The 21,434-nt window shown below is 43.8% G+C and overlaps 1 protein-coding gene across 12 annotated transcripts in view; it reads right to left on the bottom strand.

Annotated features, from left to right (window-relative positions):
* The window catches only part of PCDH17 (protocadherin 17), a 128,003-nt gene that overhangs the window by 68,422 nt on the left and 38,147 nt on the right, over nt 1-21,434 (bottom strand). For 7 of the 12 annotated variants that reach the window (XM_081907289.1, XM_081907290.1, XM_081907291.1 and 4 more), the window contains exons 2-3: nt 12,574-12,632; nt 12,235-12,407 (exon numbers count right to left, since the gene is read on the bottom strand). In XM_081907289.1, coding sequence (XP_081763415.1) covers nt 12,235-12,407; nt 12,574-12,632 — 232 coding nt within the window. Of the gene's footprint in view, nt 1-2,007; nt 2,163-12,234; nt 12,408-12,573; nt 12,633-21,434 lie in introns of all 12 variants that reach the window. The other 5 variants (XR_014167304.1, XM_081907296.1, XM_081907298.1 and 2 more) reach the window with 3 other exon arrangements.

Genomic DNA, 21,434 nt, shown 5'->3' with positions numbered 1-21,434 from the left:
TACTCCGGCTCCCTCAACCAGTAAAGCGAGATGAGCGCTGCAATCCCAGAGTCATCCACAACTGGACCTAATAGTCAGGGGCCCTTTACCATTTTATTATATTCTCATCTCCACTGTTTCAGGATGAAACTTGAAAAGCTTAAGTGAACAGCAAAACACAGGGTTTTTGTTTTTAATTTAGGATTTTAAACAGAAGGAAAGCATTTTGAAACTAACTAAAACCAAGCAAACACACTACTATTTAAATGTGGACTATTCTCCATTTATTTCAATAAATTTTATCATTGCCAGTAACTTTTTATCCAAAATGCTGAAATAATGTTTTGGATGGAGTGGCCTGCACATATTCACATCATCAATTCTTAGTATGCTCTGTTTTCCAATACTTGGAATAAATGAAAACAGCAGCACAAGGGGGACGGCGGAAGGGAAGCCCCTCCCCAGTCCAAGACTTATTCCCCTGCAGAGAGCCCCACTACCTGAAGGAAAGGCACTCTGTAGCGCATCAACAAGTTGGAAATTAAAATAAGGCTCCACATCCTTGTGCGAAAGCTAAGCCATCAAAATCGGTATGTCTTACTTGAGATGAAACACATTTCAGATGGGAAAGTTAATGTGAGATATTGTACATTGCTCCTCTTTCCACACACTCAGTATTCTTTTTTCTTATTTAACCAGTGCTGGGGTCTCAGGTGTTACTCAGTGGCTCTCAGGACCAGGGGCAGAAATAAGTGCAAAACTCGCTTTATCACCTGATATGTTCTGATTTTAAAAAGTGGAGATGGAGACTAAAGGAGTCTGTGCCTTGCCCTTTGGGATTCTGGCAAACGGAAAAACAAAACAAAGCCAGGTCAGGCCATAGTGGTGGTTGTTTTTCTGACTGGCTGACAACCCCACGAGCAACAGATTCCAGCAAGAACTGCATGCACATGACACTGTGTACTACAATTTAGAAAAGAAACCTTGATCAACATTTTTTTCAAGTGGAATGGTTCCTGAGATTTATTAAAATTTTCGATTAAACTTCTAAACTGAGCATGCAGTTCCTAAAAATACTTTAGCTGTGGCTGAAAGAACCAAGCATATTGTAAAAGACATTAGAAGTAGAGAAACCTGCTTAATACTGAACTAGACTATGAGATGGGCAGCAGCTCCCAAAGACTAGAAGTTGCTCTACCCTGAGTTTCTGTTTCAAAACTAGACCTGCCAGGAAGGAACCTCAGTATATGCAAATAATGTACCATATCATGTAGCTATGGCCCTTCTCAATTTTCTCCTATGAATACAGCTAAGTCCTCTCTTCCCTGCAAGGCACCATGGTAGTTCAGCCAGGCTTCTCAGTCTCATGCTTTACTTTAGATTGCCTTGCAGTTTGGCAATTTCCAGGTCTCAGTGGGCAGCACCACCTCGGCTTTTGCAAAAGTGGCTTACATGCAAGGTGCAGAAGACTTTGATTTGAATGAACAGCTCATTTCCATTGCCCAGCAACTGATGCGGAAGCATCATAGCAGGGGAGGAACAGGCTGCATGGGACCGCTCCCCCCCCCCCACATGCATGCCTCTCTGTTCACCCTCCATATGCAGAATTCTTTGTGAATGGTTCTTTCACGAATTGGTTGGAGGTGGTTTTTGCTAAAGTAAACATACACAGTACTAAAAGTACTGAATGAATTTTCAACCCTTCTACTCAGCTTTAAGCCACCTTTCTCCCCCAAATATTTTAAGGTAAAGCTGGAGAGATTTGGGACCTTTTTGCACTGGGTGTTGATGTGCTTCCCCTGACTGTAGTATTTACCGGTAGTTGCTTAAAACACAGACATCAATCCGCAATCAAAATGAAAACTAAATATCTATCGGAAAACCAGGGCAAGGGGTCCGCAGTCTGTACCTGCAATCTACCTATCAACAATCCAGCCTGCTCTTCACCACTAGTTTCCTGAGTTAGATGGAAGTGAAGATGGGAATTGCGTGCACGTCCTAACATACAACAGCAAGGCAGTTTCTTACCTGACCTTGTTAGGGGTAACCAACTTGGAGAGGATGGTACTCTTGGACATAAAGTTTCTTAGGTGGAGTCAGAACAAGGAGTGCAGTCTGACAGCTACTCTCATTTTGGGCACAGAGAGAATGAGAGAGAAGATGTTCTGTCCAGGGGGAAAAACCTATGGGAGGAAGCAATGGTGAACAACATTTCACAGATTGTGTCATTTTAGGGTGGGACTCCCAAACTAGGCCACGCTCACAGTTAGGGAGGAAATCACCAAATGGTGAAAAAAAATCAAGGACGCATTTCAGTTTACATGCTTTGGGGTTGTAAATTGATTCATATTGTATGAACCGGGGATTTGCAAAGAACATATTGGTGATCAGGGGGGGGGGGGAGTTCTAATTTACAAAGTGAGACACCCTACCCAATATTTAACCTGGCCAATTTCTAGATATTTATTCAAGTGCTTCCAATTTTATTTTGTTTTTCTTTTATGGGCCAATGGATAAATATCACCGGTAGCATTAGGAAGTTCAAAACATACTGGAGACTCAAAGCCTATTAAGGAATTCAAACCTATTGTTTTGAAAACATAGCAAAGCCCTGGATTTCAATATCAGTTTGTGTGTCATGATTAAAAATTCCTGCATTGCAGGGGGTTGGACCAGATGACTCCCCCCCCCCAACTCTACAATTCTATGATTCTATTACTCCCCCTGCCCCACCCATAATGATTATTGAGAGTTGCTATTAAGTGAATACTGTTCTGGAGATCTCTAGCGTCCTAGCTCTCTCTCCCACAATCACGCAGATTGAAGAGTTCAGTGGCGTTCATATGATCCCTGCTCCATTATCATGTAGGTCAGTGAATTAGCAATTGTCAATCTATGGTGACATTAATGACCTAGATCCCAATCATGGAACTGAATCATGAGTGTTTTATATTTGTACAAATTTCTATATTACTTTTTGGTGAGCCAATTTGATTTAAAAAATAAAAAATAAAAAAATAAGATAGAATCTTTTACAATAATTAAATGAATATGAAACCACTGACAAGATCCAAAGTGAGAATTTGTAGATCTCATTGATTTCAGTAGCAGAGATTTAACAACTTAACATTTTCACCAGGAAAGTTGAAGCTGCAGTTCTATCGCCCCTTGGAGGGATTCACCAGACTTCCCTCTGCAATGCCGAAGCAAGAGAGCGGATGTCAGATGACCCTTCCCACCGCCACAGCAGCTCCCACTGCCCTGGTTCTACCAACATCAGGAGGGTCAAAAGGGGTGGGGCATCACGGAAAGAGTGGGAAACTCTTGTAGAGCTGGAAGGGACTCGGAGGGTCACCTCATCCAACCCCCCGCAATGCAGCCTTTCAACCCTGACACACAAACCTCAACCCTGGGAGAGATCCATGCCAGCTCAGGGCATGCCATAAATCCACCCCATTCATTGTTTTCAGTGGAGGGGGCTGCTTTTTAAAGGGGAAAGGACACTGGAGGACTAGAGAGCTCCACCGGCTTTACTTCCACTCTGTCAGTGTGTGACCCAAGCAGGACATTAGTGGGCAATTAAACTGCCTTCGGTTTCCTCACCACAAGCAGCTTTAAGATTGTCCCACCAGTCTTTGGACCTAGAACGCGCGAAATATATTTTCCTGATTCTGAGCACCAGTGCAATCACATGTCTTTATTGCGTGATTCAGTTGGCAGCTGATGGCCCAATTCAGCAAAAGCCAAGGTTTCGTAGATCTGCTCAATGAGGCATGAATGGAAGGAAACATTTCCAGCAATGAGGCAGTGTGTGCCATAAGCCGCCCCCTCGCCCCCCCATGCTAGACTCCTGCTTTGTTCCTATACAGTGGTACCTCGGGTTAAGAACTTAATTCGTTCTGGAGGTCCCTTCTTAACCTGAAACTGTTCTTAACCTGAAGCACCACGTTAGCTAATGGGGCCTCCTGCTGCTGCCACGCCGCTGGAGCACAATTTCTGTTCTCATCCTGAAGCAAAGTTCTTAACCCAAGGTACTATTTCTGGGCTAGTGGAGTGTGTAACCTGAAGTGTAACTCGAGGTACCACTGTAGTTCTCTGGAGTGGTGCTGGGTTATTAAGCTCTGCTCTCAAAACCAGGTTCACAACTTGCAGCATTATGCCTATAGCGGTCATTGGGCAAATTAACCATGTGAATGGCAAAGATGAAACAAATTTGAAATGCAGAATTTGGCTTCATAGCTCAAGCATAATACTGAGCTTGAAAGTGTGAATTTAGGGGGGGAATGGGATAGGTGGCTTTCACATGTATGTAATGGAATGCAAGAGACAAATAACAAATAATGGATACAATTTTCTGGCACTAAAATCCAAGTTTCAGAGATTGAGAAAACACTGAATCTTGAAAGTTGATTTGTAAACTTTAAAACTGTTATCATTTCCAGATCTGATTTCCCAATCTAAAACCTTAGAACTTTATGATATGATACTATTTATTATCTCTTCCACTCTGATTGTTTTGGTGTACATATGGTAGCTGAAACACACAGAGAGTTTGCCTCATTCTCTTCAATTAGTCAAGGAACAACTCATGCATTCAGTGGAGATTCCTTCCCACAGAGAAACCTCCAAAATAGCCTCTGGGAGCATGGAATTCCTCTTCCACTTTGAAGCTCCATAAAGCATGTCTCACGTGATAAGAGTTCAGATTTATTTTCTTGTTTAGTTTGGCTGATCGGATTACATGTAGAGTTTTTTAAGCTGTTTGTGATTTCATCTGCATTAGGTATTTGATAATGAGGCTGGTGCTGTGGATTTTGCAACACTAGCTGGAAGCTCTTTCCCCTACGATGCTGCTGATGGTTTACGTCTAAACTGTACTTCCTATCAAAGCAAAGCATCACAAGGCTTTCTAGAGACATTTAAAAAAATCTTACTGTTGGGCAAGAATGGAAGAATTCTAAATAATGAAGGCTTACCTTCTTCCAGACCCTAAATCAGGCCTGCAATTGTGAAATTTTTAGAGGTGAGGTGAGAGACCCCTGTGCCTCACTCTTCTCCCTCTCCTTTTGGTGAAAAACAGTGACCTGACACTCTACACCCCACCACCACCACCACTACTGCTCCCAGTAGAAACAACACCATGCGTTAAGTCCCACATGTCTCTTCGTTGTTTCTAAACCAGGCCTGTAAAACTTTTGATCCACAAGGCCAAACAAATGTGGTCCATCAGTCCTGATTTGTTGCCTTATTGGGACTACAAAAAAGGGGAAGCATTTGCCAGAGCACAGCACAGAACAATGTTTGGTGGACAGCAAGTGGCACCGGCCAGCCCTAAATCACACTCCATGCAGGTGGGGAAATATATCCCCAACACGCCCTTTGGGTTCTAGGCTGAAGGGAAGCTGGCGCCCTTCAGTGGCCTAATCACCAGTTAGCTGAGAGATTGAATTGGTTCCTACTGGATTTGAGGGTTTGGAATGCTTTCCTTCTTTCTTTTTCTCTTTCCTTTTCCCTTTCTTTCCTTCCTTCCTTCCTTCCTTCCTTCCTTCCTTCCTTCCTTCCTTCCTTCCTTCCTTCCCTCCTCTTTTCTAATTTTACCTTTCCTACTGTTTGGATACACAGACTACCTAGATAAATAACTGGAATGTTTCGCTTTGGAGCACATCTACACAGCAAGCTTATATTGGTTTTGTACCAGTTCTCCTGTCCAGTTCCTAAAATAACATGGAAATTAAAGTTTAGTGGTGGTGCAGATCGTTTTCTGTTAGAGATAACTATATCTCCCTATGGAACTTCCCATGATCCCTTGAGGTAAAACTAAAGCTATTTGGACATGATTCAGCAGCTTCCCACAAGCCTTCCTCAGGCATTATTCTCAAGCTCCTGATAATAATCACATGAGGGAGGACACCGGAGGGCCACACACATTTGCCCTGCTGCTTTGCCCTGCACCAGCCCTCTCTCCCCGCAAGACTGTCTGCTTGTTGATGGCATGTCCACAATGGGGCAGCCTGCTGACTGCATGTAGGTTATTCCTGTGAACTAGGGCCCTGAGTATTTGGGGTTCCAGGTCCACCTACATGCATCCAGTGGGTGAAGCTTCTGTGTGCGAAGGCAGGGAAAGCGCAAGTGCTCCTGCCATTCTCCCCCACTCAGTTATCGCATTTGGCAATCCCTGGGCTGCCATTATGGGAGGATGGGAAAGTATTCCTGCCTTATTTTAGATTGCACATGGTGATGCCTTTAGATGGAGACCTGCAGAACAATGCCAAATCCCAGCAAAATGCTAGTTAACAAAGCAGAGTTCAATTCTGGTAACGTGGCTTGACGAGGATTTTTTGTGGGGGGAGCACACAGTCTAAAAATGAGGCACAAACAAAATGTCAAGCTGAACAATTTCCCTTAAAGAGTAGTAAACATATGGAGGGAGCTGCTTAGTAAGGCCAGTGAATCAGAGAGCATAAATAAGCTTATGAGACAGCTAGACATTTTAATAGAAAGAGTAGGTAGAGACTTCCTTCAGATAGCTAGAGTGAAGATAACTTAAAGGGGACATGCTTGGTTATTGCACAAGACTTTCTGTCCCAATGATTATGCTTTCTTTTCCACAAGCTTTTTCTCCTTTAGGCCACCTGCCAAGATTTATCAAAGCACCCTCATTTTTTATTCTCCTTCCTTTATTTACATTTACCAAGGAGGCTAGCACAGAGCAAATATTGCTATCTGTGGAGCTTTCTTTTTAAGCAACATTTCCTGAAGAGCAGATATCCTTGGGTTTTCTTCTTCATTATTCCTTCGTTTTCAACCAAGCCTTGTCAAGTGAGATGAGAATAGGGACTGTGTTTGTTTAGCTGAGCAACTGGAAGATTAAAGCAGACACACACTGGCATTCCCAAGGATTTCAAGCCAAGTTAAGAGATGTGTCTTTTATTTTATTTCTCTTCTACAAAGTTTGAACATCACAGGCAAATGATAATAATATGGCTTCTCTTCTGACCCACTGATCAGAAAAAGCACCGTGCTGGACCAATACAACCTGAGAGCTAAGGGGAGCAGTGAGATGCCTGAAGCATCTTCTGTTCTGATCAAAGCAACTTTGCATGTGATGTGTCTCCACAGTTTGAAAGAATGACTCTTGAAGTATGTGGTGTGACCAGTCATTTGCTAAGGGAGGTCATAGACTTTGTGATCCTAAAGTTCAGGGTCACTTTACATGTGGCAATGTAGAATGAAAGTGTGTATATATCACCAGTGCTGTTTTTCTAGAAAAATAGATGCCAGAGCTCACCATGAACTTCTCCCTCATTCTCTTAGAATGGCAATGGCCCCCACCTGAGAGGGGCCGCAGCTGAGCTCCGCTGAGCAAGTCACACACCCACCATGTGCAGCCAACAACAGCTGACTGCAATGTATAAAAAGATACATAGCCACAGGGCAGGAGCTGATACATCCCCAGAAAACTGTGCAATGATCCTTATCTGAGCTCAAAAGAGGCGGCTTCCCTTTTCAAAGAATGCTGCAGAATATGGCAGTTGGTGGTTGGGGACACTGGGACCCTGTTACTCCAGGACAGGGATGAGGAAACAGATGCCGCTGGACTACAGCTCCCATCAGATCCAGCAACGATGGCCAAAGGTAAGGAATGCAGGGCAAGACTATACTAGAATGAGAGGAGCCATTCAGGTCACTTCTTCTGGTTTGGCTGTTACCATTCTGCTGGCTTGAATAATTCCTCCATACGCAAACACACCAACAGACTTAGAATTACAAAAAATTCTCTTTAGCGTTTTATTTACTTTCACATATGCTAAGGAAATAACTATTAGTCCTTATATTTATAAATGTGTGTACTTTTCTCCAAAACTGAGATGCAGCAACCTCCACAATTCTTTAGTTATGTAGCCTGGGAAGGGAGAATAATTAAAGAAAATTCAGGGACAATCTGTTCTCAAAATGGTATCGGAAATCATTAATGATGCACAGCCACACAATGAGTTCAGCATTATTAAACCCTTGGTGCCTCTTTTCTTTAACCTTTTAAAATATATTCTTTCTCATTTCCTGTTTTTGAAGATGTACTGTAAGGGTTACTGTTACTCCTTGAAGTACGGTACATCTGTAAAATACCTTCTCCTACTGCAGGCACCCTCAGGCATACATTCTTCCTGGGTATCCATCCAAACACATAAAACACACAAGGATTAATCTTTCCATCTCTTAGGTATTTAGAAGAGTAGACCAGCCCAATCTATACGCCAAGGATGAAAGAGTTAATACCAGCTGTTTGCACAAGCTGGTTCCAGAATATGGTGAAACACTTTGCCTGAACACTTTGCATTATCACTCATATAAGCAAGAGTAATGGTTGACTAAACCTGGTTTATTTTTATTTTTTAAATATTTTGCTTCATAGGACAACTTGCAGGGTTCTAAGTGTTGTTTCTTCTAACAGCGTGAGCCTATTTTTTTATATATTATATTGGTGTGACCTATGGATCACTTTCTTCTAAGCCCTGCAGAAACCTTGAAATTGTACTGCATGCAGCCCCCACCTTCCTCAGCTCACAGCCTGCAGCATCCCAACCATAACTCATAACCTTTGCCCAAATTTTGGCAAGCAACTCTGATCAATAGGAAGAAGTAAGAAAAACCCACCTCTTGCCTGCCCAGCCTGATTTGGAATATAGTTTGGACAGACCATATTATTTATCTGGATACATGAACTAGTATTCCTCAGTAGGAATAGAAGTCAGGTACCTCACAGGTGCCACTGGTGAGTGCCACGATTCTGTTTCTGGGCCTAATGGAAGACATGTTGGGCATTCCCTCACCTGGTACCTTCCAGATGTTTCAGGCTAACTCTCAATAGCCCCAGCTAGCACTGGAGAACACGAGAGTGAGAAAGGCTGATCACATCCCTCAGGGTCTCCAAAATGGATGCAATTAGACCAGAAGAATCTATCTGCAACTCTGAACATTTCTGGCTTTCCTGTTGATTACATACAGAATTAAAGAGGGCAACACTTTCCATGATATTTAGGGAAAGCAACATATGGTGGGCATATCCTGTTCACCAGTGTTTTGACTTTCACTCTGCTTTTTTGCATCTATAGGCATTGTCCACTGTAGGTTTCTTCAGCCACTGCAATAAACAGCACTTGCAGAAAAGCACAGTTGTGGGTTCCCCTATTCATTTAAATGGAACTTGAGAAAAGAAGAAAAAAGTACTTGGGAGATACAAGCTCATGTATTCTGCAGACAGCAAATATATAGACAGCATGTACAAGGTTGTGGACAGGGAGATGAGAATCCCCATTCAGCTTTGAAGCTGTTTTGTGGCCCTTGGACGAGTTTCAGTATTTATCCATTTATCCTACTTCACAAGGTTGTTGTGAGGTTAAATTCTAAATCTTCTTCAAGGAAGGCTGGCATAAAAATGTAAGAAAAAAATTACAGAATTCTCTTTAATTTTCCTACAAAATCCAGCAGATTTCTTGTTGAAGCAAGGCTTTTAAAAGCTACTATGAATTTCAGTGTAGATAAAATTTGATGGCAGCTAGGAAATGAAAAAACCCTTCCACACTCTTTCCCCAGCAAACGTAGTGAAGCTTTTAAAAATGTCCTCATAATGCCAAAATATATTCTATCTGGCACAATTCTTCAACAGCTGTACAACCCAAGCTATAGAACAGTTTGGAAGTCTTATTCTGTATTTTTCATATTAAAATAAATTAGCAGGTATATATGTTAGAAGAGATTTTTTTAGAGAGAAATATTTACACAGAATAGTGGTTCAATTATAAACCAAGAGATGCTATGCAAAGGGGGGAATTTGGCATCTATCATTTGGAAAACAAGGTCATGAGGTCCTCCCTTGAATGAATGAGGAATAAATTACAATGCAGCATTCTAAATATTCTACATGGAAACAAAATCTTACTGCATTCTTGACATGATCAAGAAAATGAAGCCAAGCGTGCATTTGCTGATGAATGTGGTACAACTCTGGCTGTGCTGGAGGCAAAAATCTAGTTCTAATTAATCACCAATTAATAGAAAGCTTAGAATGTGTTTCTGCTTAATTATAAATATAGCTTCTCATTAAGAAAGACTTAATTAATCAATTTTTAAAACATCCTCAGTGCTGTGAATCATTTTCCACACAACAAGCTGAAATGACTAATGGAGATGAGAAACCAAATTCAAAATATTTCAGCTGTGTTCCTCCTCACTGCTTGGAAGCGAAATGTACAACACACACACACACACACACACACACACACACGGACACACAGCTGATATACTCAGTTTAACTGGCACTGATAGGAAATAATGGGTTTCTTTTGAAATAAATTTACTCTTAGCAAAAGGGAGCATAAACCAAATCATACACAGACTTTGGCGAAACAGAGATGCCTTTGTCTCTGTAAATATAACCCAGTTGAGAACAGTCACTGTTCTGCTGTACATCACTCTAGCAGTGTCACAGGCACCTGTCAGTAACTTCTTTGTAGCTTGTAAATGAAATGATTTACTAACTAGGGGCCAGATCGTGGGTGTACCAAGGATCTGCACAGCTTCCACTTATTTCAATGAGACAGGGGTTTTCAAACTGCGTTTCAGGGAACTCCTGGGATTGTTTGGAAACTTGTCAGGGGCTTTCTCATGAGATTAACCATGGTGGACAAATTTCTCTGAAAGACAACTTGCCCCCGAAGACTAACCTTCCTCTGCCATGTTCTAAAGTGAGTTCTAAAGGGCCTGGAATGGTGCCTGGCAGGAGCTGTGTATCTCAGAACAGGATACAGAATCCTCCATAACAGGAGAAGCCAATGCAGTGCCCTCCAGATTTTGCAGGACTACAATTTCTATCATGCTGACTGGGGCTGATGGAACTGCAGTCCAGCGACATCTGGAGAACACCATGTTGCCCTCTGCAACATGCATGAATATCTGGCAGGTGCTCCGGGTTCTCAAGCAGGCAAATTAACGAGTGTGTTGCAACAAACACGGCAAAGGAACAGATTGAGGGCTCGAGTTAGAATCCACTGAAAAAATTAGAACCTGCATCGCACTAGCACTTGGTGGAGTGAGCCCTGTGTCGTGATTTGATCATTTAGTAGCACAGGCAACTCCTCATTTACACATTCTCTATTTGTGCACAACTGTGCACACAGATGTTGCCAGGATCCGGGAAGTTGAACCCGGAAATGGGGAACACCCTGGAGAGGAGTCCTGGCTCCTGAGGAGACCCTTCCCAGGGCCCGAAAAGGACATCCTCTTCAGTCTCCTCGAAGGTTCTTCCCTGCCCAGCAGCTGAGCTGATCCAGGCAACTCCCCATTTTATGAGACTTTGCACATGGGGGTTCGGAACACAACCCCCCACTCTTGAGGTTGCCAACAATGTTTTATATTTGATAATGAAATCAATCTTGGAAACAAAAAAAATGAAGCCACCATTAGTTGGAGTTGGTTCTGATTTCAAATGTTTATCCTGCCAAATTATCATAGCAAGTGAAAAAGGAAAAGTATAACCATACTGTGGCCATATTTTTCCACGCAATAAATGCAGCTATCACATAATATCTTGGGTCCCATGAGCTTTCTAACCATGAGTCTGTTGTCACAATTAAGCATTTAGGCAAGGAATATTCCACCGATGTGGTGGAGAAGGGCAGATGTGATGATCAAACCATTGCTCTAACTGTGTAAATCCAACTTCACTCTTCGGGACAACACTAAGGAAAAACGGCAGCAGGCTATCCATTTCTAGAAGTCCTTAAGAACATAAAGTCAGGATCCAAAGAGCTGCTTTGTATACACCCGGTGAGATTTTTGCTTTTTCTGTCTTTAAATATCAGGCCCATATGCCATATCACAAGATACTCCCGAAAAGTCCCAAGGGCTCTTTGCAGATGTGGAGCTAGTTAAAAGCCTCTCTGGATCCCCGGGGGGAAACACCACTATTACTCGTTAATACATGGCTTCTTGGGGCTGAACAGGCATGATAACTGTCTGTTCCAGTTTCTAATTATTACATACGTATGTGTATATACACCAGTATATTTATATGTGTGTGGTATATGCATACAAACAGAGAGAGAACATGTTTGTGTGGCAAGTTGGCTGGAAGATTTAGTGCTGCATCTGATAGCATTATCAGTGGGCTTGCCTATCTACTGCCAGAACAGAAGTAATAGGTTTCTAATCATTGCTTAAGCTGCAGACGTAGCAAGCGGTGGCTGCTTCACTCACCTGGTTCGAGCGGCTGGCTTTTAGTCGAAGTCGCTTTCATCTTGAGGGCCTCTCTAACCGACATGTCACAACAGGAGCCTTTGTTGGTATCCTGGTCACTGTCTGCTTGGTCACTGTCCCCATGGCCACTGTCTCTCAAGCTGGCTCTCTCAGGGTCCTTGAATGTGGAGCTACTGATATTTCATGTATGGAAGGAAAGAGAACAAGAGAGAAAGGGGAGAGAATGTGTTAAACTTGTATTTATTTTCCCCCACCCCATTTGAATTGTTCTTTCTGGCAAAGGAATTTCTGAATAGGATGCAAATGGGGAAGCCGAGAAAGTTATTTAATAGGCCTTACCTTTGAACAAACTGCTGCCTGCTGCCCATGTAATTGGGCTCTGCGGGAAAATTGTCTGTCTGTGAAAGAGAAGGAAAAAAAACATATCTAGTTGTACACTGGACAAATCTCCTGCAGAGCAACAAGATTTCCTAGAGGAGGAATGATTAATAATTCAAAAATAATTTTCCCCACCCCTTAATGTTCAGATTTGTACATTTTAATTAAATTGCAAAATGCTGGTATATCATTATGCACTCAGAACAATTAAGTGATACTGGCCCACAAATTACCTGCTAAAACAAACAAGGAAGATTTACATAAGTGACATGGAAATATGGCTTGTAATTAACCAAATACTAAGCTCATCTTAAGCTTTGTATTAAGGCAAGTTCAGATCACCACATTTTGTTCACAAGTATTTACTGTTATGTATCACCTTTTGCAGATGCAGTAGAAGCTCTCTTGACAAACAGCAAAAAACAAAACAAAAAAAACCAACCCCAGCTTGAATATTCATTTTGATTTATAAACAGATGTTGGAGAAGGTTCCAAGCTAGCTAGTTTTAAGCCCCCTGATATGATAGATTTCAGCCCCCTCCCCTGTCCAGTGCAGAACTATTCAGCCATGTAGCCCCACAACCTTACTTGATTGACTGCAGTCTGAATGAAGCAGCACAGCCGAGCAACAATTGTACCACACGCTTAGAAAGGCTCTTCTCCAGTCCATGTTAGTAAGCTCACACAAAGGCTTCAGTCAACAGATGCAGCAGCAAGTTGCCCATCTGCTCCTGAATACAGGAATCCCCCCACTAAAACAAAACAAACTTATCAGTGGTAACGGATAGAATATTGGATGAAAGCAGGGAGAAGGACAATCTGCATATGAATCCCACAAGCACAAGGACTTTGGATATTTGATGCGGTTGACCCACAAGATGCTATTGTGCCCCCTATGAAGGCAGATCAAATGGTCTGGGCTGGAATAAATAAGGGTGGAGACAGAGGTCACCAAATAGAGGAACTGATTGGAACTCCAGTTTTTGTTTCCAGGGCAGTGCATGTGTATTCAAACCACAAGCAGAGCCTCCAAGTGCCACTATTCAGCCATGGAAATTAATAAGCTATCCTGCTTTGTTCCTGTGCCAAAGGAAATCTTGGTTTAAGCTGGGGACATAGGCAAGACTGCCACTAGTTTGCAGCCCTTTTAAGAGTATCTTGGCTCCCCAATTCCCCGCCTTGCTCTCCTCTACAAATATGAAACGCTCCTCCCTGTCGAGTTTGCTTTCCACAGTTGCCTACCCAGCCAGTCTCCTGCTCACCAATGCTTTCCCCCCAGGCTCCGCCTGCCTCCACCCTCTGCCCGACTCCATGGCCAGAAGGCTAGGAGAGATCCTTAATCCACACTGGCGGGATCTTCGCAGCTCGGCAGAGGAGCATTGGAGCGAAACAAGTGCCTCAGAGCCAATGGGCAAGCAACTGCGCCTGCATGGCTTTGCAAAGTTAGCTAGGGATTTTTCTCTCTCCCCGCCCAGTCCCATCCCAAGCATGTCTACTTAAAGCTGTTGCTGCTCCTGTGAGTGTTTGGCGAGACCACTCCCCCCTGCAAGTCAATTCCACCAGGCCCAAGGGGTGGGACCCACACTTACACATACTCTGAGCAGCTCTCTGCAGCATGTGGCAAAAATGGTTTTAAGTTCTTAATCTGCTGCACCTCAAATGGTGGTTTTTTATAATGTAATATTATTTTATTATTTTCTTTCTGTTTGGGGTGGGACAAATGTTTAGTCGGGGCGGGGAGTAGTTTAATTTTAGCATAATTGTTTCTTGCTTTGTTTTTACTTTCATTATTTTGTTACATTATTGTATAGTTTGTATTTTGTTTTTTAAGGGGAAAGGGTCAGGGCTGCCTGGGCATGGGCCTCAGCCAACAGAATGGCTGGGGCGGGTTCCACGGGGCGGATGTATTGGGCAGCTGGTCCTGACCGGAAGGATACTGGAATCAGCAAGGGAAACCCACATGACCTGAAAGTGTTGCTGTGCAATGCCAGGTCAATTATGAATAAAACCACTGTGGATGGAGGATTTGATCTGGCATGTGTGACAGAGACTTGGTTGGATGAAGCAGATGGGCCTGTCCTTGTTGCTGCTTGTCCACCAGGTTTCTCTTACGCACAGCAATCCAGGTCATGTGGGTGGGGAGGGGGGGGTTAGGAAGTCATTAGTTTGCACCAGGTGTCCTATGGGGAAGACCCAGTTTTCCGAGTGCATGTTCTGGAAGTTGGGCAATAGAGGCAGTACAGGATTCCTTTTGGTGTACCGACCTCCCCGTTGCACCAAGGATTCCCTGCCTGAGCTGCTTCAGGTTGTGGCGGATGTTCTCCTGGAGACACCTAGCTTGGTTGTCCTGGGGGTTTTAACATCCATGCTGACACGAACTTACAAGGGGCCGCTCAGGACTTCATGGAAAGCATGTCCTCCATGGGGCTGTCCCTGAATAAGTTTGGCCCAACTCATAGCCACGGACATGGCTTAGACTTGGTGTTTACCTCTATGGATGTTGGTGATCTGACACTAAGTAAAAGTGAAACTAAAGAAGTGCCATGGTCAGATCACTTCCTGGTGCAACTGGACTTCTCCGCAAACCTTCCCCTCTGCAGGGAGGTGGGACCAATTCGGATCGTCCACCCACGCCACTTAATGGATCCAATGGGCATCCAGAGAGTGGTAGGGGATGTTTTATCCCATGTTGATGGCCTTTCAGCTGATTCCCTGGTGGCCCACTGGAATGCAGAGTTAACCAGGGCTATTGACTGTCTAGCTCCAAAGCACCCTCTCCAATTGCATGGAGCCTGGACAGCACAGTGGTTTTCCCTGGGCGATGAAACAATTGTTGAGACGGCTAGAGCGCTGGTAGCAGAAAACTCACTCTGAATCAGACCAGACATGGGCTAGAGCTCAACGTCGAGCCTACCAAGCAGCAATGGCGACGGCGAAGAGGACCTTCTTCACCGCCTCTATTGCATCTGCAGAAAACAGCAGGAGGGAACTCTTCCAGGTGGTTCACAGTCTATCAGAACCACCTTCATCACCGGGGCCTGGTAGGGACCCCAAGATCTCCTGCAATGCTTTTGAAAGTTTTTTGCAGATAAAGTCGCTCAGATTTGGAAGGAGGCAGACTCCACAGTGGGAGCAAGGCCGGGGCGGGAGAGTGCTAAAGTTCTGTCTAGTCTTGTTACATGGGATCAATTCCAATCTGTTACCTCTGAGGATGTGGACAGGCTGCTTGGACAAGTGAACCCGACCACCTGTCTCCTTGATCCTTGCCCATCCTGGCTGATAAAAGCAAACCGGGAAGGGCTGGGTGATGGGCTCTGCGGGGTGGTGAATGCTTCCCTCTGTGAGGGAGCCTTCGCAGCCCCCACTGAAAGAGGTGGTCATTAAACCGCTTCTTAAAAAAAAACATCTTTAGACCCGGCCAATATTGCCAACTGTTGCCCAATCTCAAATCTACCATTCTTGGGCAAGGTGATTGAGTGGGAGGTTGCTGAACAACTCCAAGCACGCCTGGAGGATGCAGACCATTTGGATCCCTTCCAATAGGGATTCAGGCCTCACCATGGGATTGAAACTGCCTTGGTCATGCTAATCGACGGTCTCTGGCAGGCTAGGGACAAAGGTGAGAGCTGTTTCCTAGTTCTGCTGGATCTCTCAGCGGCCTTTGACACCATAGACCATAACATCCTTCTGGACCGTCTAGAGGGGCTGGGAGCTGGGGGCACTGTTCTACGGTGGTTCTGCTCCTTTCTCCTGGGCCGTGTCGAGAAAGTGGTGGGGGGGGATGAGTGTTCAGACCCCTGGGCTCTCACTTGTGGGGTGCCTCAGGGTTCCGTCCTCCCCCCCCATGCTTTTAAATATCTATATGAAGCTGCTGGGAGAGACCATCCACAGCCCCGGGGCAGCCGACTCCACAGACACACAGATCCTCAGGTCACAATTCTCCTCACTACGGTGAGACATTTTGTATTTTTATTTAAACCATAGGAGTTTTCTAAAGTTGCATTTTTACATAGAAAGAGTCACGTGTAAATATTATGCAAATATGTCTCATCTTTTTTGGTGATGCATTTCCTCTATTTTGATGGTACATCCTAATTCTGTGTCCACTAAGCATTCGCAGTCCTCGCTGAGCTGGTCTTTGGGGAATGCCAACTTTAGAGATTTTCCAGTAAATATTGTGTACTTCTATGAACCATGCAATATCCCTGTGCATGCAAATATTTACTGCTTGTTTCTCTGTGACCTTGTGGTAGCTACAGTCCTCTCTGCACTCAGCATCTGAGTTCACTTAGAAGGAGTGATATACTGCTTATGAGGGAATAGTGGATTTCTCATTGCTTTCATGGAAGCTGCATCTGGAAATGTGGCAATGTCACCTGGCAAGGTAAGCCTCGATTCAGACATAGTTCATGCAACTAACAGATGAGGACTGTAAAAGTTTTCATGGATAATATCACTACAGACTGAAGGTGGGAGATCCAGTGAATACATATTTTAATTTTCTAACGTGCTAATAGAGAATAAACCTTATGGGGGAAAGTGCTCTAATGAAGGCTTCATTCTGGAATGCTAATTTTGTAGGTGTAGGTTTGTTTTCTCCTAATAGAAAAACAATAAACCATGTGATTCCCCATCTGAAGTCAAAAACAGAAGTGTTAAATTCCAGGAACAGTTTTATTTTATTTTTACTACTTTTTGTGTGAACAAAGCATCTCACCATGGTTTGTTTCATTATATGAACACATCCCAGTAGATTAACCATGATTGATTTGTTGCCAACAAACTATGATCGTAAGTCATGATTTGTGAATGGCTTGCAAGTCTTGGCTTGTTCTGGCAAATGTTTTTTTTTATTACACATGAACCCGACACGGTTTGCTAACCATGGTTTACCCTGCTTCATCACAGAACTCTGCCAAGCGGAAGAGCAGTGTGAAAACAAAACCACCCCATGCCTAAGTGGCTCTTGCTCGCCCTTTGCCTAAGAAGAATTCATGTCTAACTCACAAGACAGACAACTGCACTTTGCAGCTGCTGCTGAGAAAATGAAATTTTAAAGCAACTGCAACCAAGTACAGTGGTACCTCAGGTTAAGTACTTAATTCGTTCCGGAGGTCTGTTCTTAACCTGAAGCACCACTTTAGCTAATGGGGCCTCTTGCTGCTGCCGCGCTGCTGGAGCACGATTTCTCTTCTCATCCTGAAACAAAGTTCTTAACCCGAGGTACTATTTCTGGGTTAGCTGTATTTCTGTAACCTGAAGCGTATGTAACCTGAAGCGTATGTAACCCGAGGTACCACTGTATTCCTTACTAACATCTAAAATTAGTGGAACATGAAAGCAAAGAGTTAAACAAACTGTAAAAGGTAAATGTAAAGGATCCCTGGATGGTTAAGTCCAGTCAAAAGCAAACTGTATATAGTGATACTCCAATTTCCCTTATTAAATTGTAGCAATTTCTGTGATTTTAATATGTACATATAGATATAGTTACACTGCAATTGCTGAAGAGAATAAAAACAATCATTCACATAGGTCAAACTGGCAAAAATGTAAGAACTTCAAACCCCTTGCAATACAGAAATACAGTCCTTGGAAGAAAGGGTGGGGGCCCTAGTGAGCTTTCACTCAGTGCTGCCCATAAGAAAAGAGTGGTGTCTGCAATTTGCAACTCACAGCTACAGTGTAGTTAGCACCTCCTACACAAAGACCATTCAAGAAACAAACCATAGTTTGTTGGATCATTTGCATGGCAGCTTGTGGCTGCTTTGTAGTTTGTGAAACAAAGCATGGTTTACAACTGGCCAAATTAGGCCCACAAATCTGGCTTGTGTAGCCATTTTCTGTTGGCCATGCCCACCTGTAACTCACCTGACATGATCAGATCAGATGCTCCCGAGAGATCCCCTGCTGATAGTAGGCATGAATCCACACGACAACATATGATGTCAGGTGAATGAGACTGCTGAACCCACCCACCTATCAAAAGGGATCTGTGGGGTGCTGGTCTCTTTTGGAAACCTCTACTTCAAGCTCTCATTTCTGAGTCTTACACTTAGTATCTGGTCAGTTTCCCATGTGAACTGGAGGTTTGAATAATGTACTTTACTGAAAGTCGCCTTTCTGAATATGTCCAAAAGGAAAGAGCAGTTACTGCTATTGTCAATAGCATTATTTCCTAGCACCCTTTTGTGTATTTAATAACTTCTTACACAAACCGCAACATTCTCCCTAAGTCTCAACTAACCACTGCAGGCTACTTATATTGGCAGCTTGTGTTCTTTTAACAAACAAGCACAAATCGGAGGAAACAAGTCCAAGTATGATGGATGTCCTTGATTTCAAGTCTCAGCAGAACTCGGATTCCCTTTGATAAGGGCTTCCAAGCAGGGCGGCTGAAGCAAGCACAACCAACAAATAGTTTTCTTAAAAAGAAAGGGAAAGGGATGTGGCGAGATTTCTAGTCAGAAGATCAGGCAGCTAAGGACCCAATCCAGCTACAGTTGTTCCATTTCACAGGGAATGTTAGATGCATGCCTAAATCTCTCCCACTCTTTAAAAGCGCTTAGTTTTTCATATTCTGGGACGCGGGTGGCGCTGTGGGTTAAAGCCTCAGCGCCTAGGGCTTGCCGATTGAAAGGTCGGCGGTTCGAATCCCCGCGGCGGGGTGCGCTCCCGTTGCTCGGTCCCAGCGCCTGCCAACCTAGCAGTTCGAAAGCACCCTCGGGTGCAAGTAGATAAATAGGGACGGCTTTCTAGCGGGAAGGTAAACGGCGTTTCCGTGTGCAGCTCTGGCTCGACAGAGCAGCGATGTCACGCTGGCCACGTGACCCAGAAGTGTCTTCGGACAGCGCTGGCCCCTGGCCTCTTGAGTGAGATGGGCGCACAACCCCAGAGTCTGGCAAGACTGGCCTGTACGGGCAGGAGTACCTTTACCTTTACCTTTTCATATTCTAAAGCTTTAGTGAAATAGTCACTGAGGGTCAACTTTAAATGGGAACTCTTGAGAACACTTGGTTATTTTTGCAGCTAATTAGTTCTCATGTATTAACTGTAAAACAAGGTGACAAAGGAAACATCCTAACTTTTAAAATTACATTTTAAATTCTCCTATGCATCACTGGCGATACCCCTATATTACAAGTTCGAAGGAACCTATACTAGTGACAATGTGCAAACGTATTTACATATTATCAAGCACATAAAATGTCCTAAAATTCATTAATAAGATGGTAGTCAGGGGAAATGTAAATTATGAACAAGGATCCAGAGAACATTAAGCACTCTGCAGTGTCACTGATTTCAACAGAACTGCCATATCGAGCCATATTGAACTCCGTGGGGGTCACTTCTGGATAGCTGTGTCTAGGCCTGCACTGTCCAGCATGTGTTTAACTCTCACTGAAATCAATAGGGCTTAGAAGTGTTTTAACACTGGACTGATCATGCCCTAGGTTTGGTGAGCGGGTAGGCGGGTATTTACAGTATCTGTGGAAACCAGCCAAATACTAGAACTGAACCACTCTTGTATAGTCTTCTGAGAGAGTATTTTGGGCAAAAAATTGTTTCACAGAATTCCAGCAAATGTACATACACATCACTGGGTGGTCTTGCAACTGACAAGGCTCCTGCTGTGTTCTTCATCACCACGCCTCTATGCTGTGGAGCAGCGACGAGATCTGCAACATTGTCTAGGGCTATTACTGTATGCTCCGTGTGTCAGGACTGCAAGATGTGCTGGACTGAGTTGGATAGAACAGGAATGGGCTGTCCTATCCAGCATTCAGGACACTCTTTGTTCTGAATATTTAATGCCCATGAATAAAATAGTGTACGACATGGGAACCAGCAGCTCTGAAAAGTCTTCAGGCTCCTGTACAGCCCTCACCCACTGTGATGTCACCCGTGTCAACTATTAAGACCCTAGGTTTGCCGAAGTCAAAACAAAGCAAAACAAAGCAAGTGAAAATGAAACTCTGTGTGTATGTGTGCGCGTGCACGCATGCACACACTCAAAATCAGACAGAAGATGTTCAATGACCACAGGATGCTGAATCTGTTTTTTTGGAGGGGGGAGTGGCAAAATTGAAAACTGAGTGGATGAAACAGAGTATCCTCTAAAAAGGGCATTCCTGGTTAAATTGAGGTTGCCAGGATCCTACCTCTCTGTGAGCTTAAGGGCAATCCCCTGCTCCTTCTCCAAGCTAGAAATGTTTGCTTTTCTGTTTGTCCATGTACAACTGAGGCACTCTGAACACCTTAGGCGTATACGGGCCAAGCAATGGGGGGACGATTCTCCCCTCTTTCTGCAGTTTCATGGTCGAATGGAGGACTGGAGCTTGTCATGTCAGGGGTCACTAAGCTGTCACCATGGCAAGTAAAAATATGGAACCCCGGCACTGACATCATTAACAACCCTTTGATGCAGTCTGGGATAAACTGGGATTTCCTGAGGTCCAGCTATCACTCCCATCCCTCCCCCAAAAGTCTTTCCAAACTCTATGGGGATGGTAACCAGAATCTGCCACTTATTTATTTATCTCATAAAAGTTAGACACCACTTGATTGTAAAAAGGGAAAACCCCTTATTTCACCTTAAGAAATGTCGGTGGCATCAAGCATAACAGCCTCTCCCCATAAAACTGATCACCAGGAGAGGAGAACGCTTTCTTCAGTCTCAGCCTGCCATGATACCCTTGGTGGCAAACGTCTATGTATTTATGCTACTTTCCTATCATTGTTAGGCCTGCCATAGGGTGCGAAAGGTCCACTGTCGGCAACCAGCAAATCCCAGGGCAGAAGAGAAGCACTGGGCAAGACGA

Source organism: Podarcis melisellensis (genome assembly GCF_964234715.1).
Source record: "Podarcis melisellensis genome assembly, chromosome: 4".
Lineage (NCBI taxonomy): Eukaryota > Metazoa > Chordata > Lepidosauria > Squamata > Lacertidae > Podarcis > Podarcis melisellensis.
The sequence above is the reverse complement of the archived record's forward strand: the minus strand, read 5'-3'. Positions and strand labels throughout refer to the sequence as shown.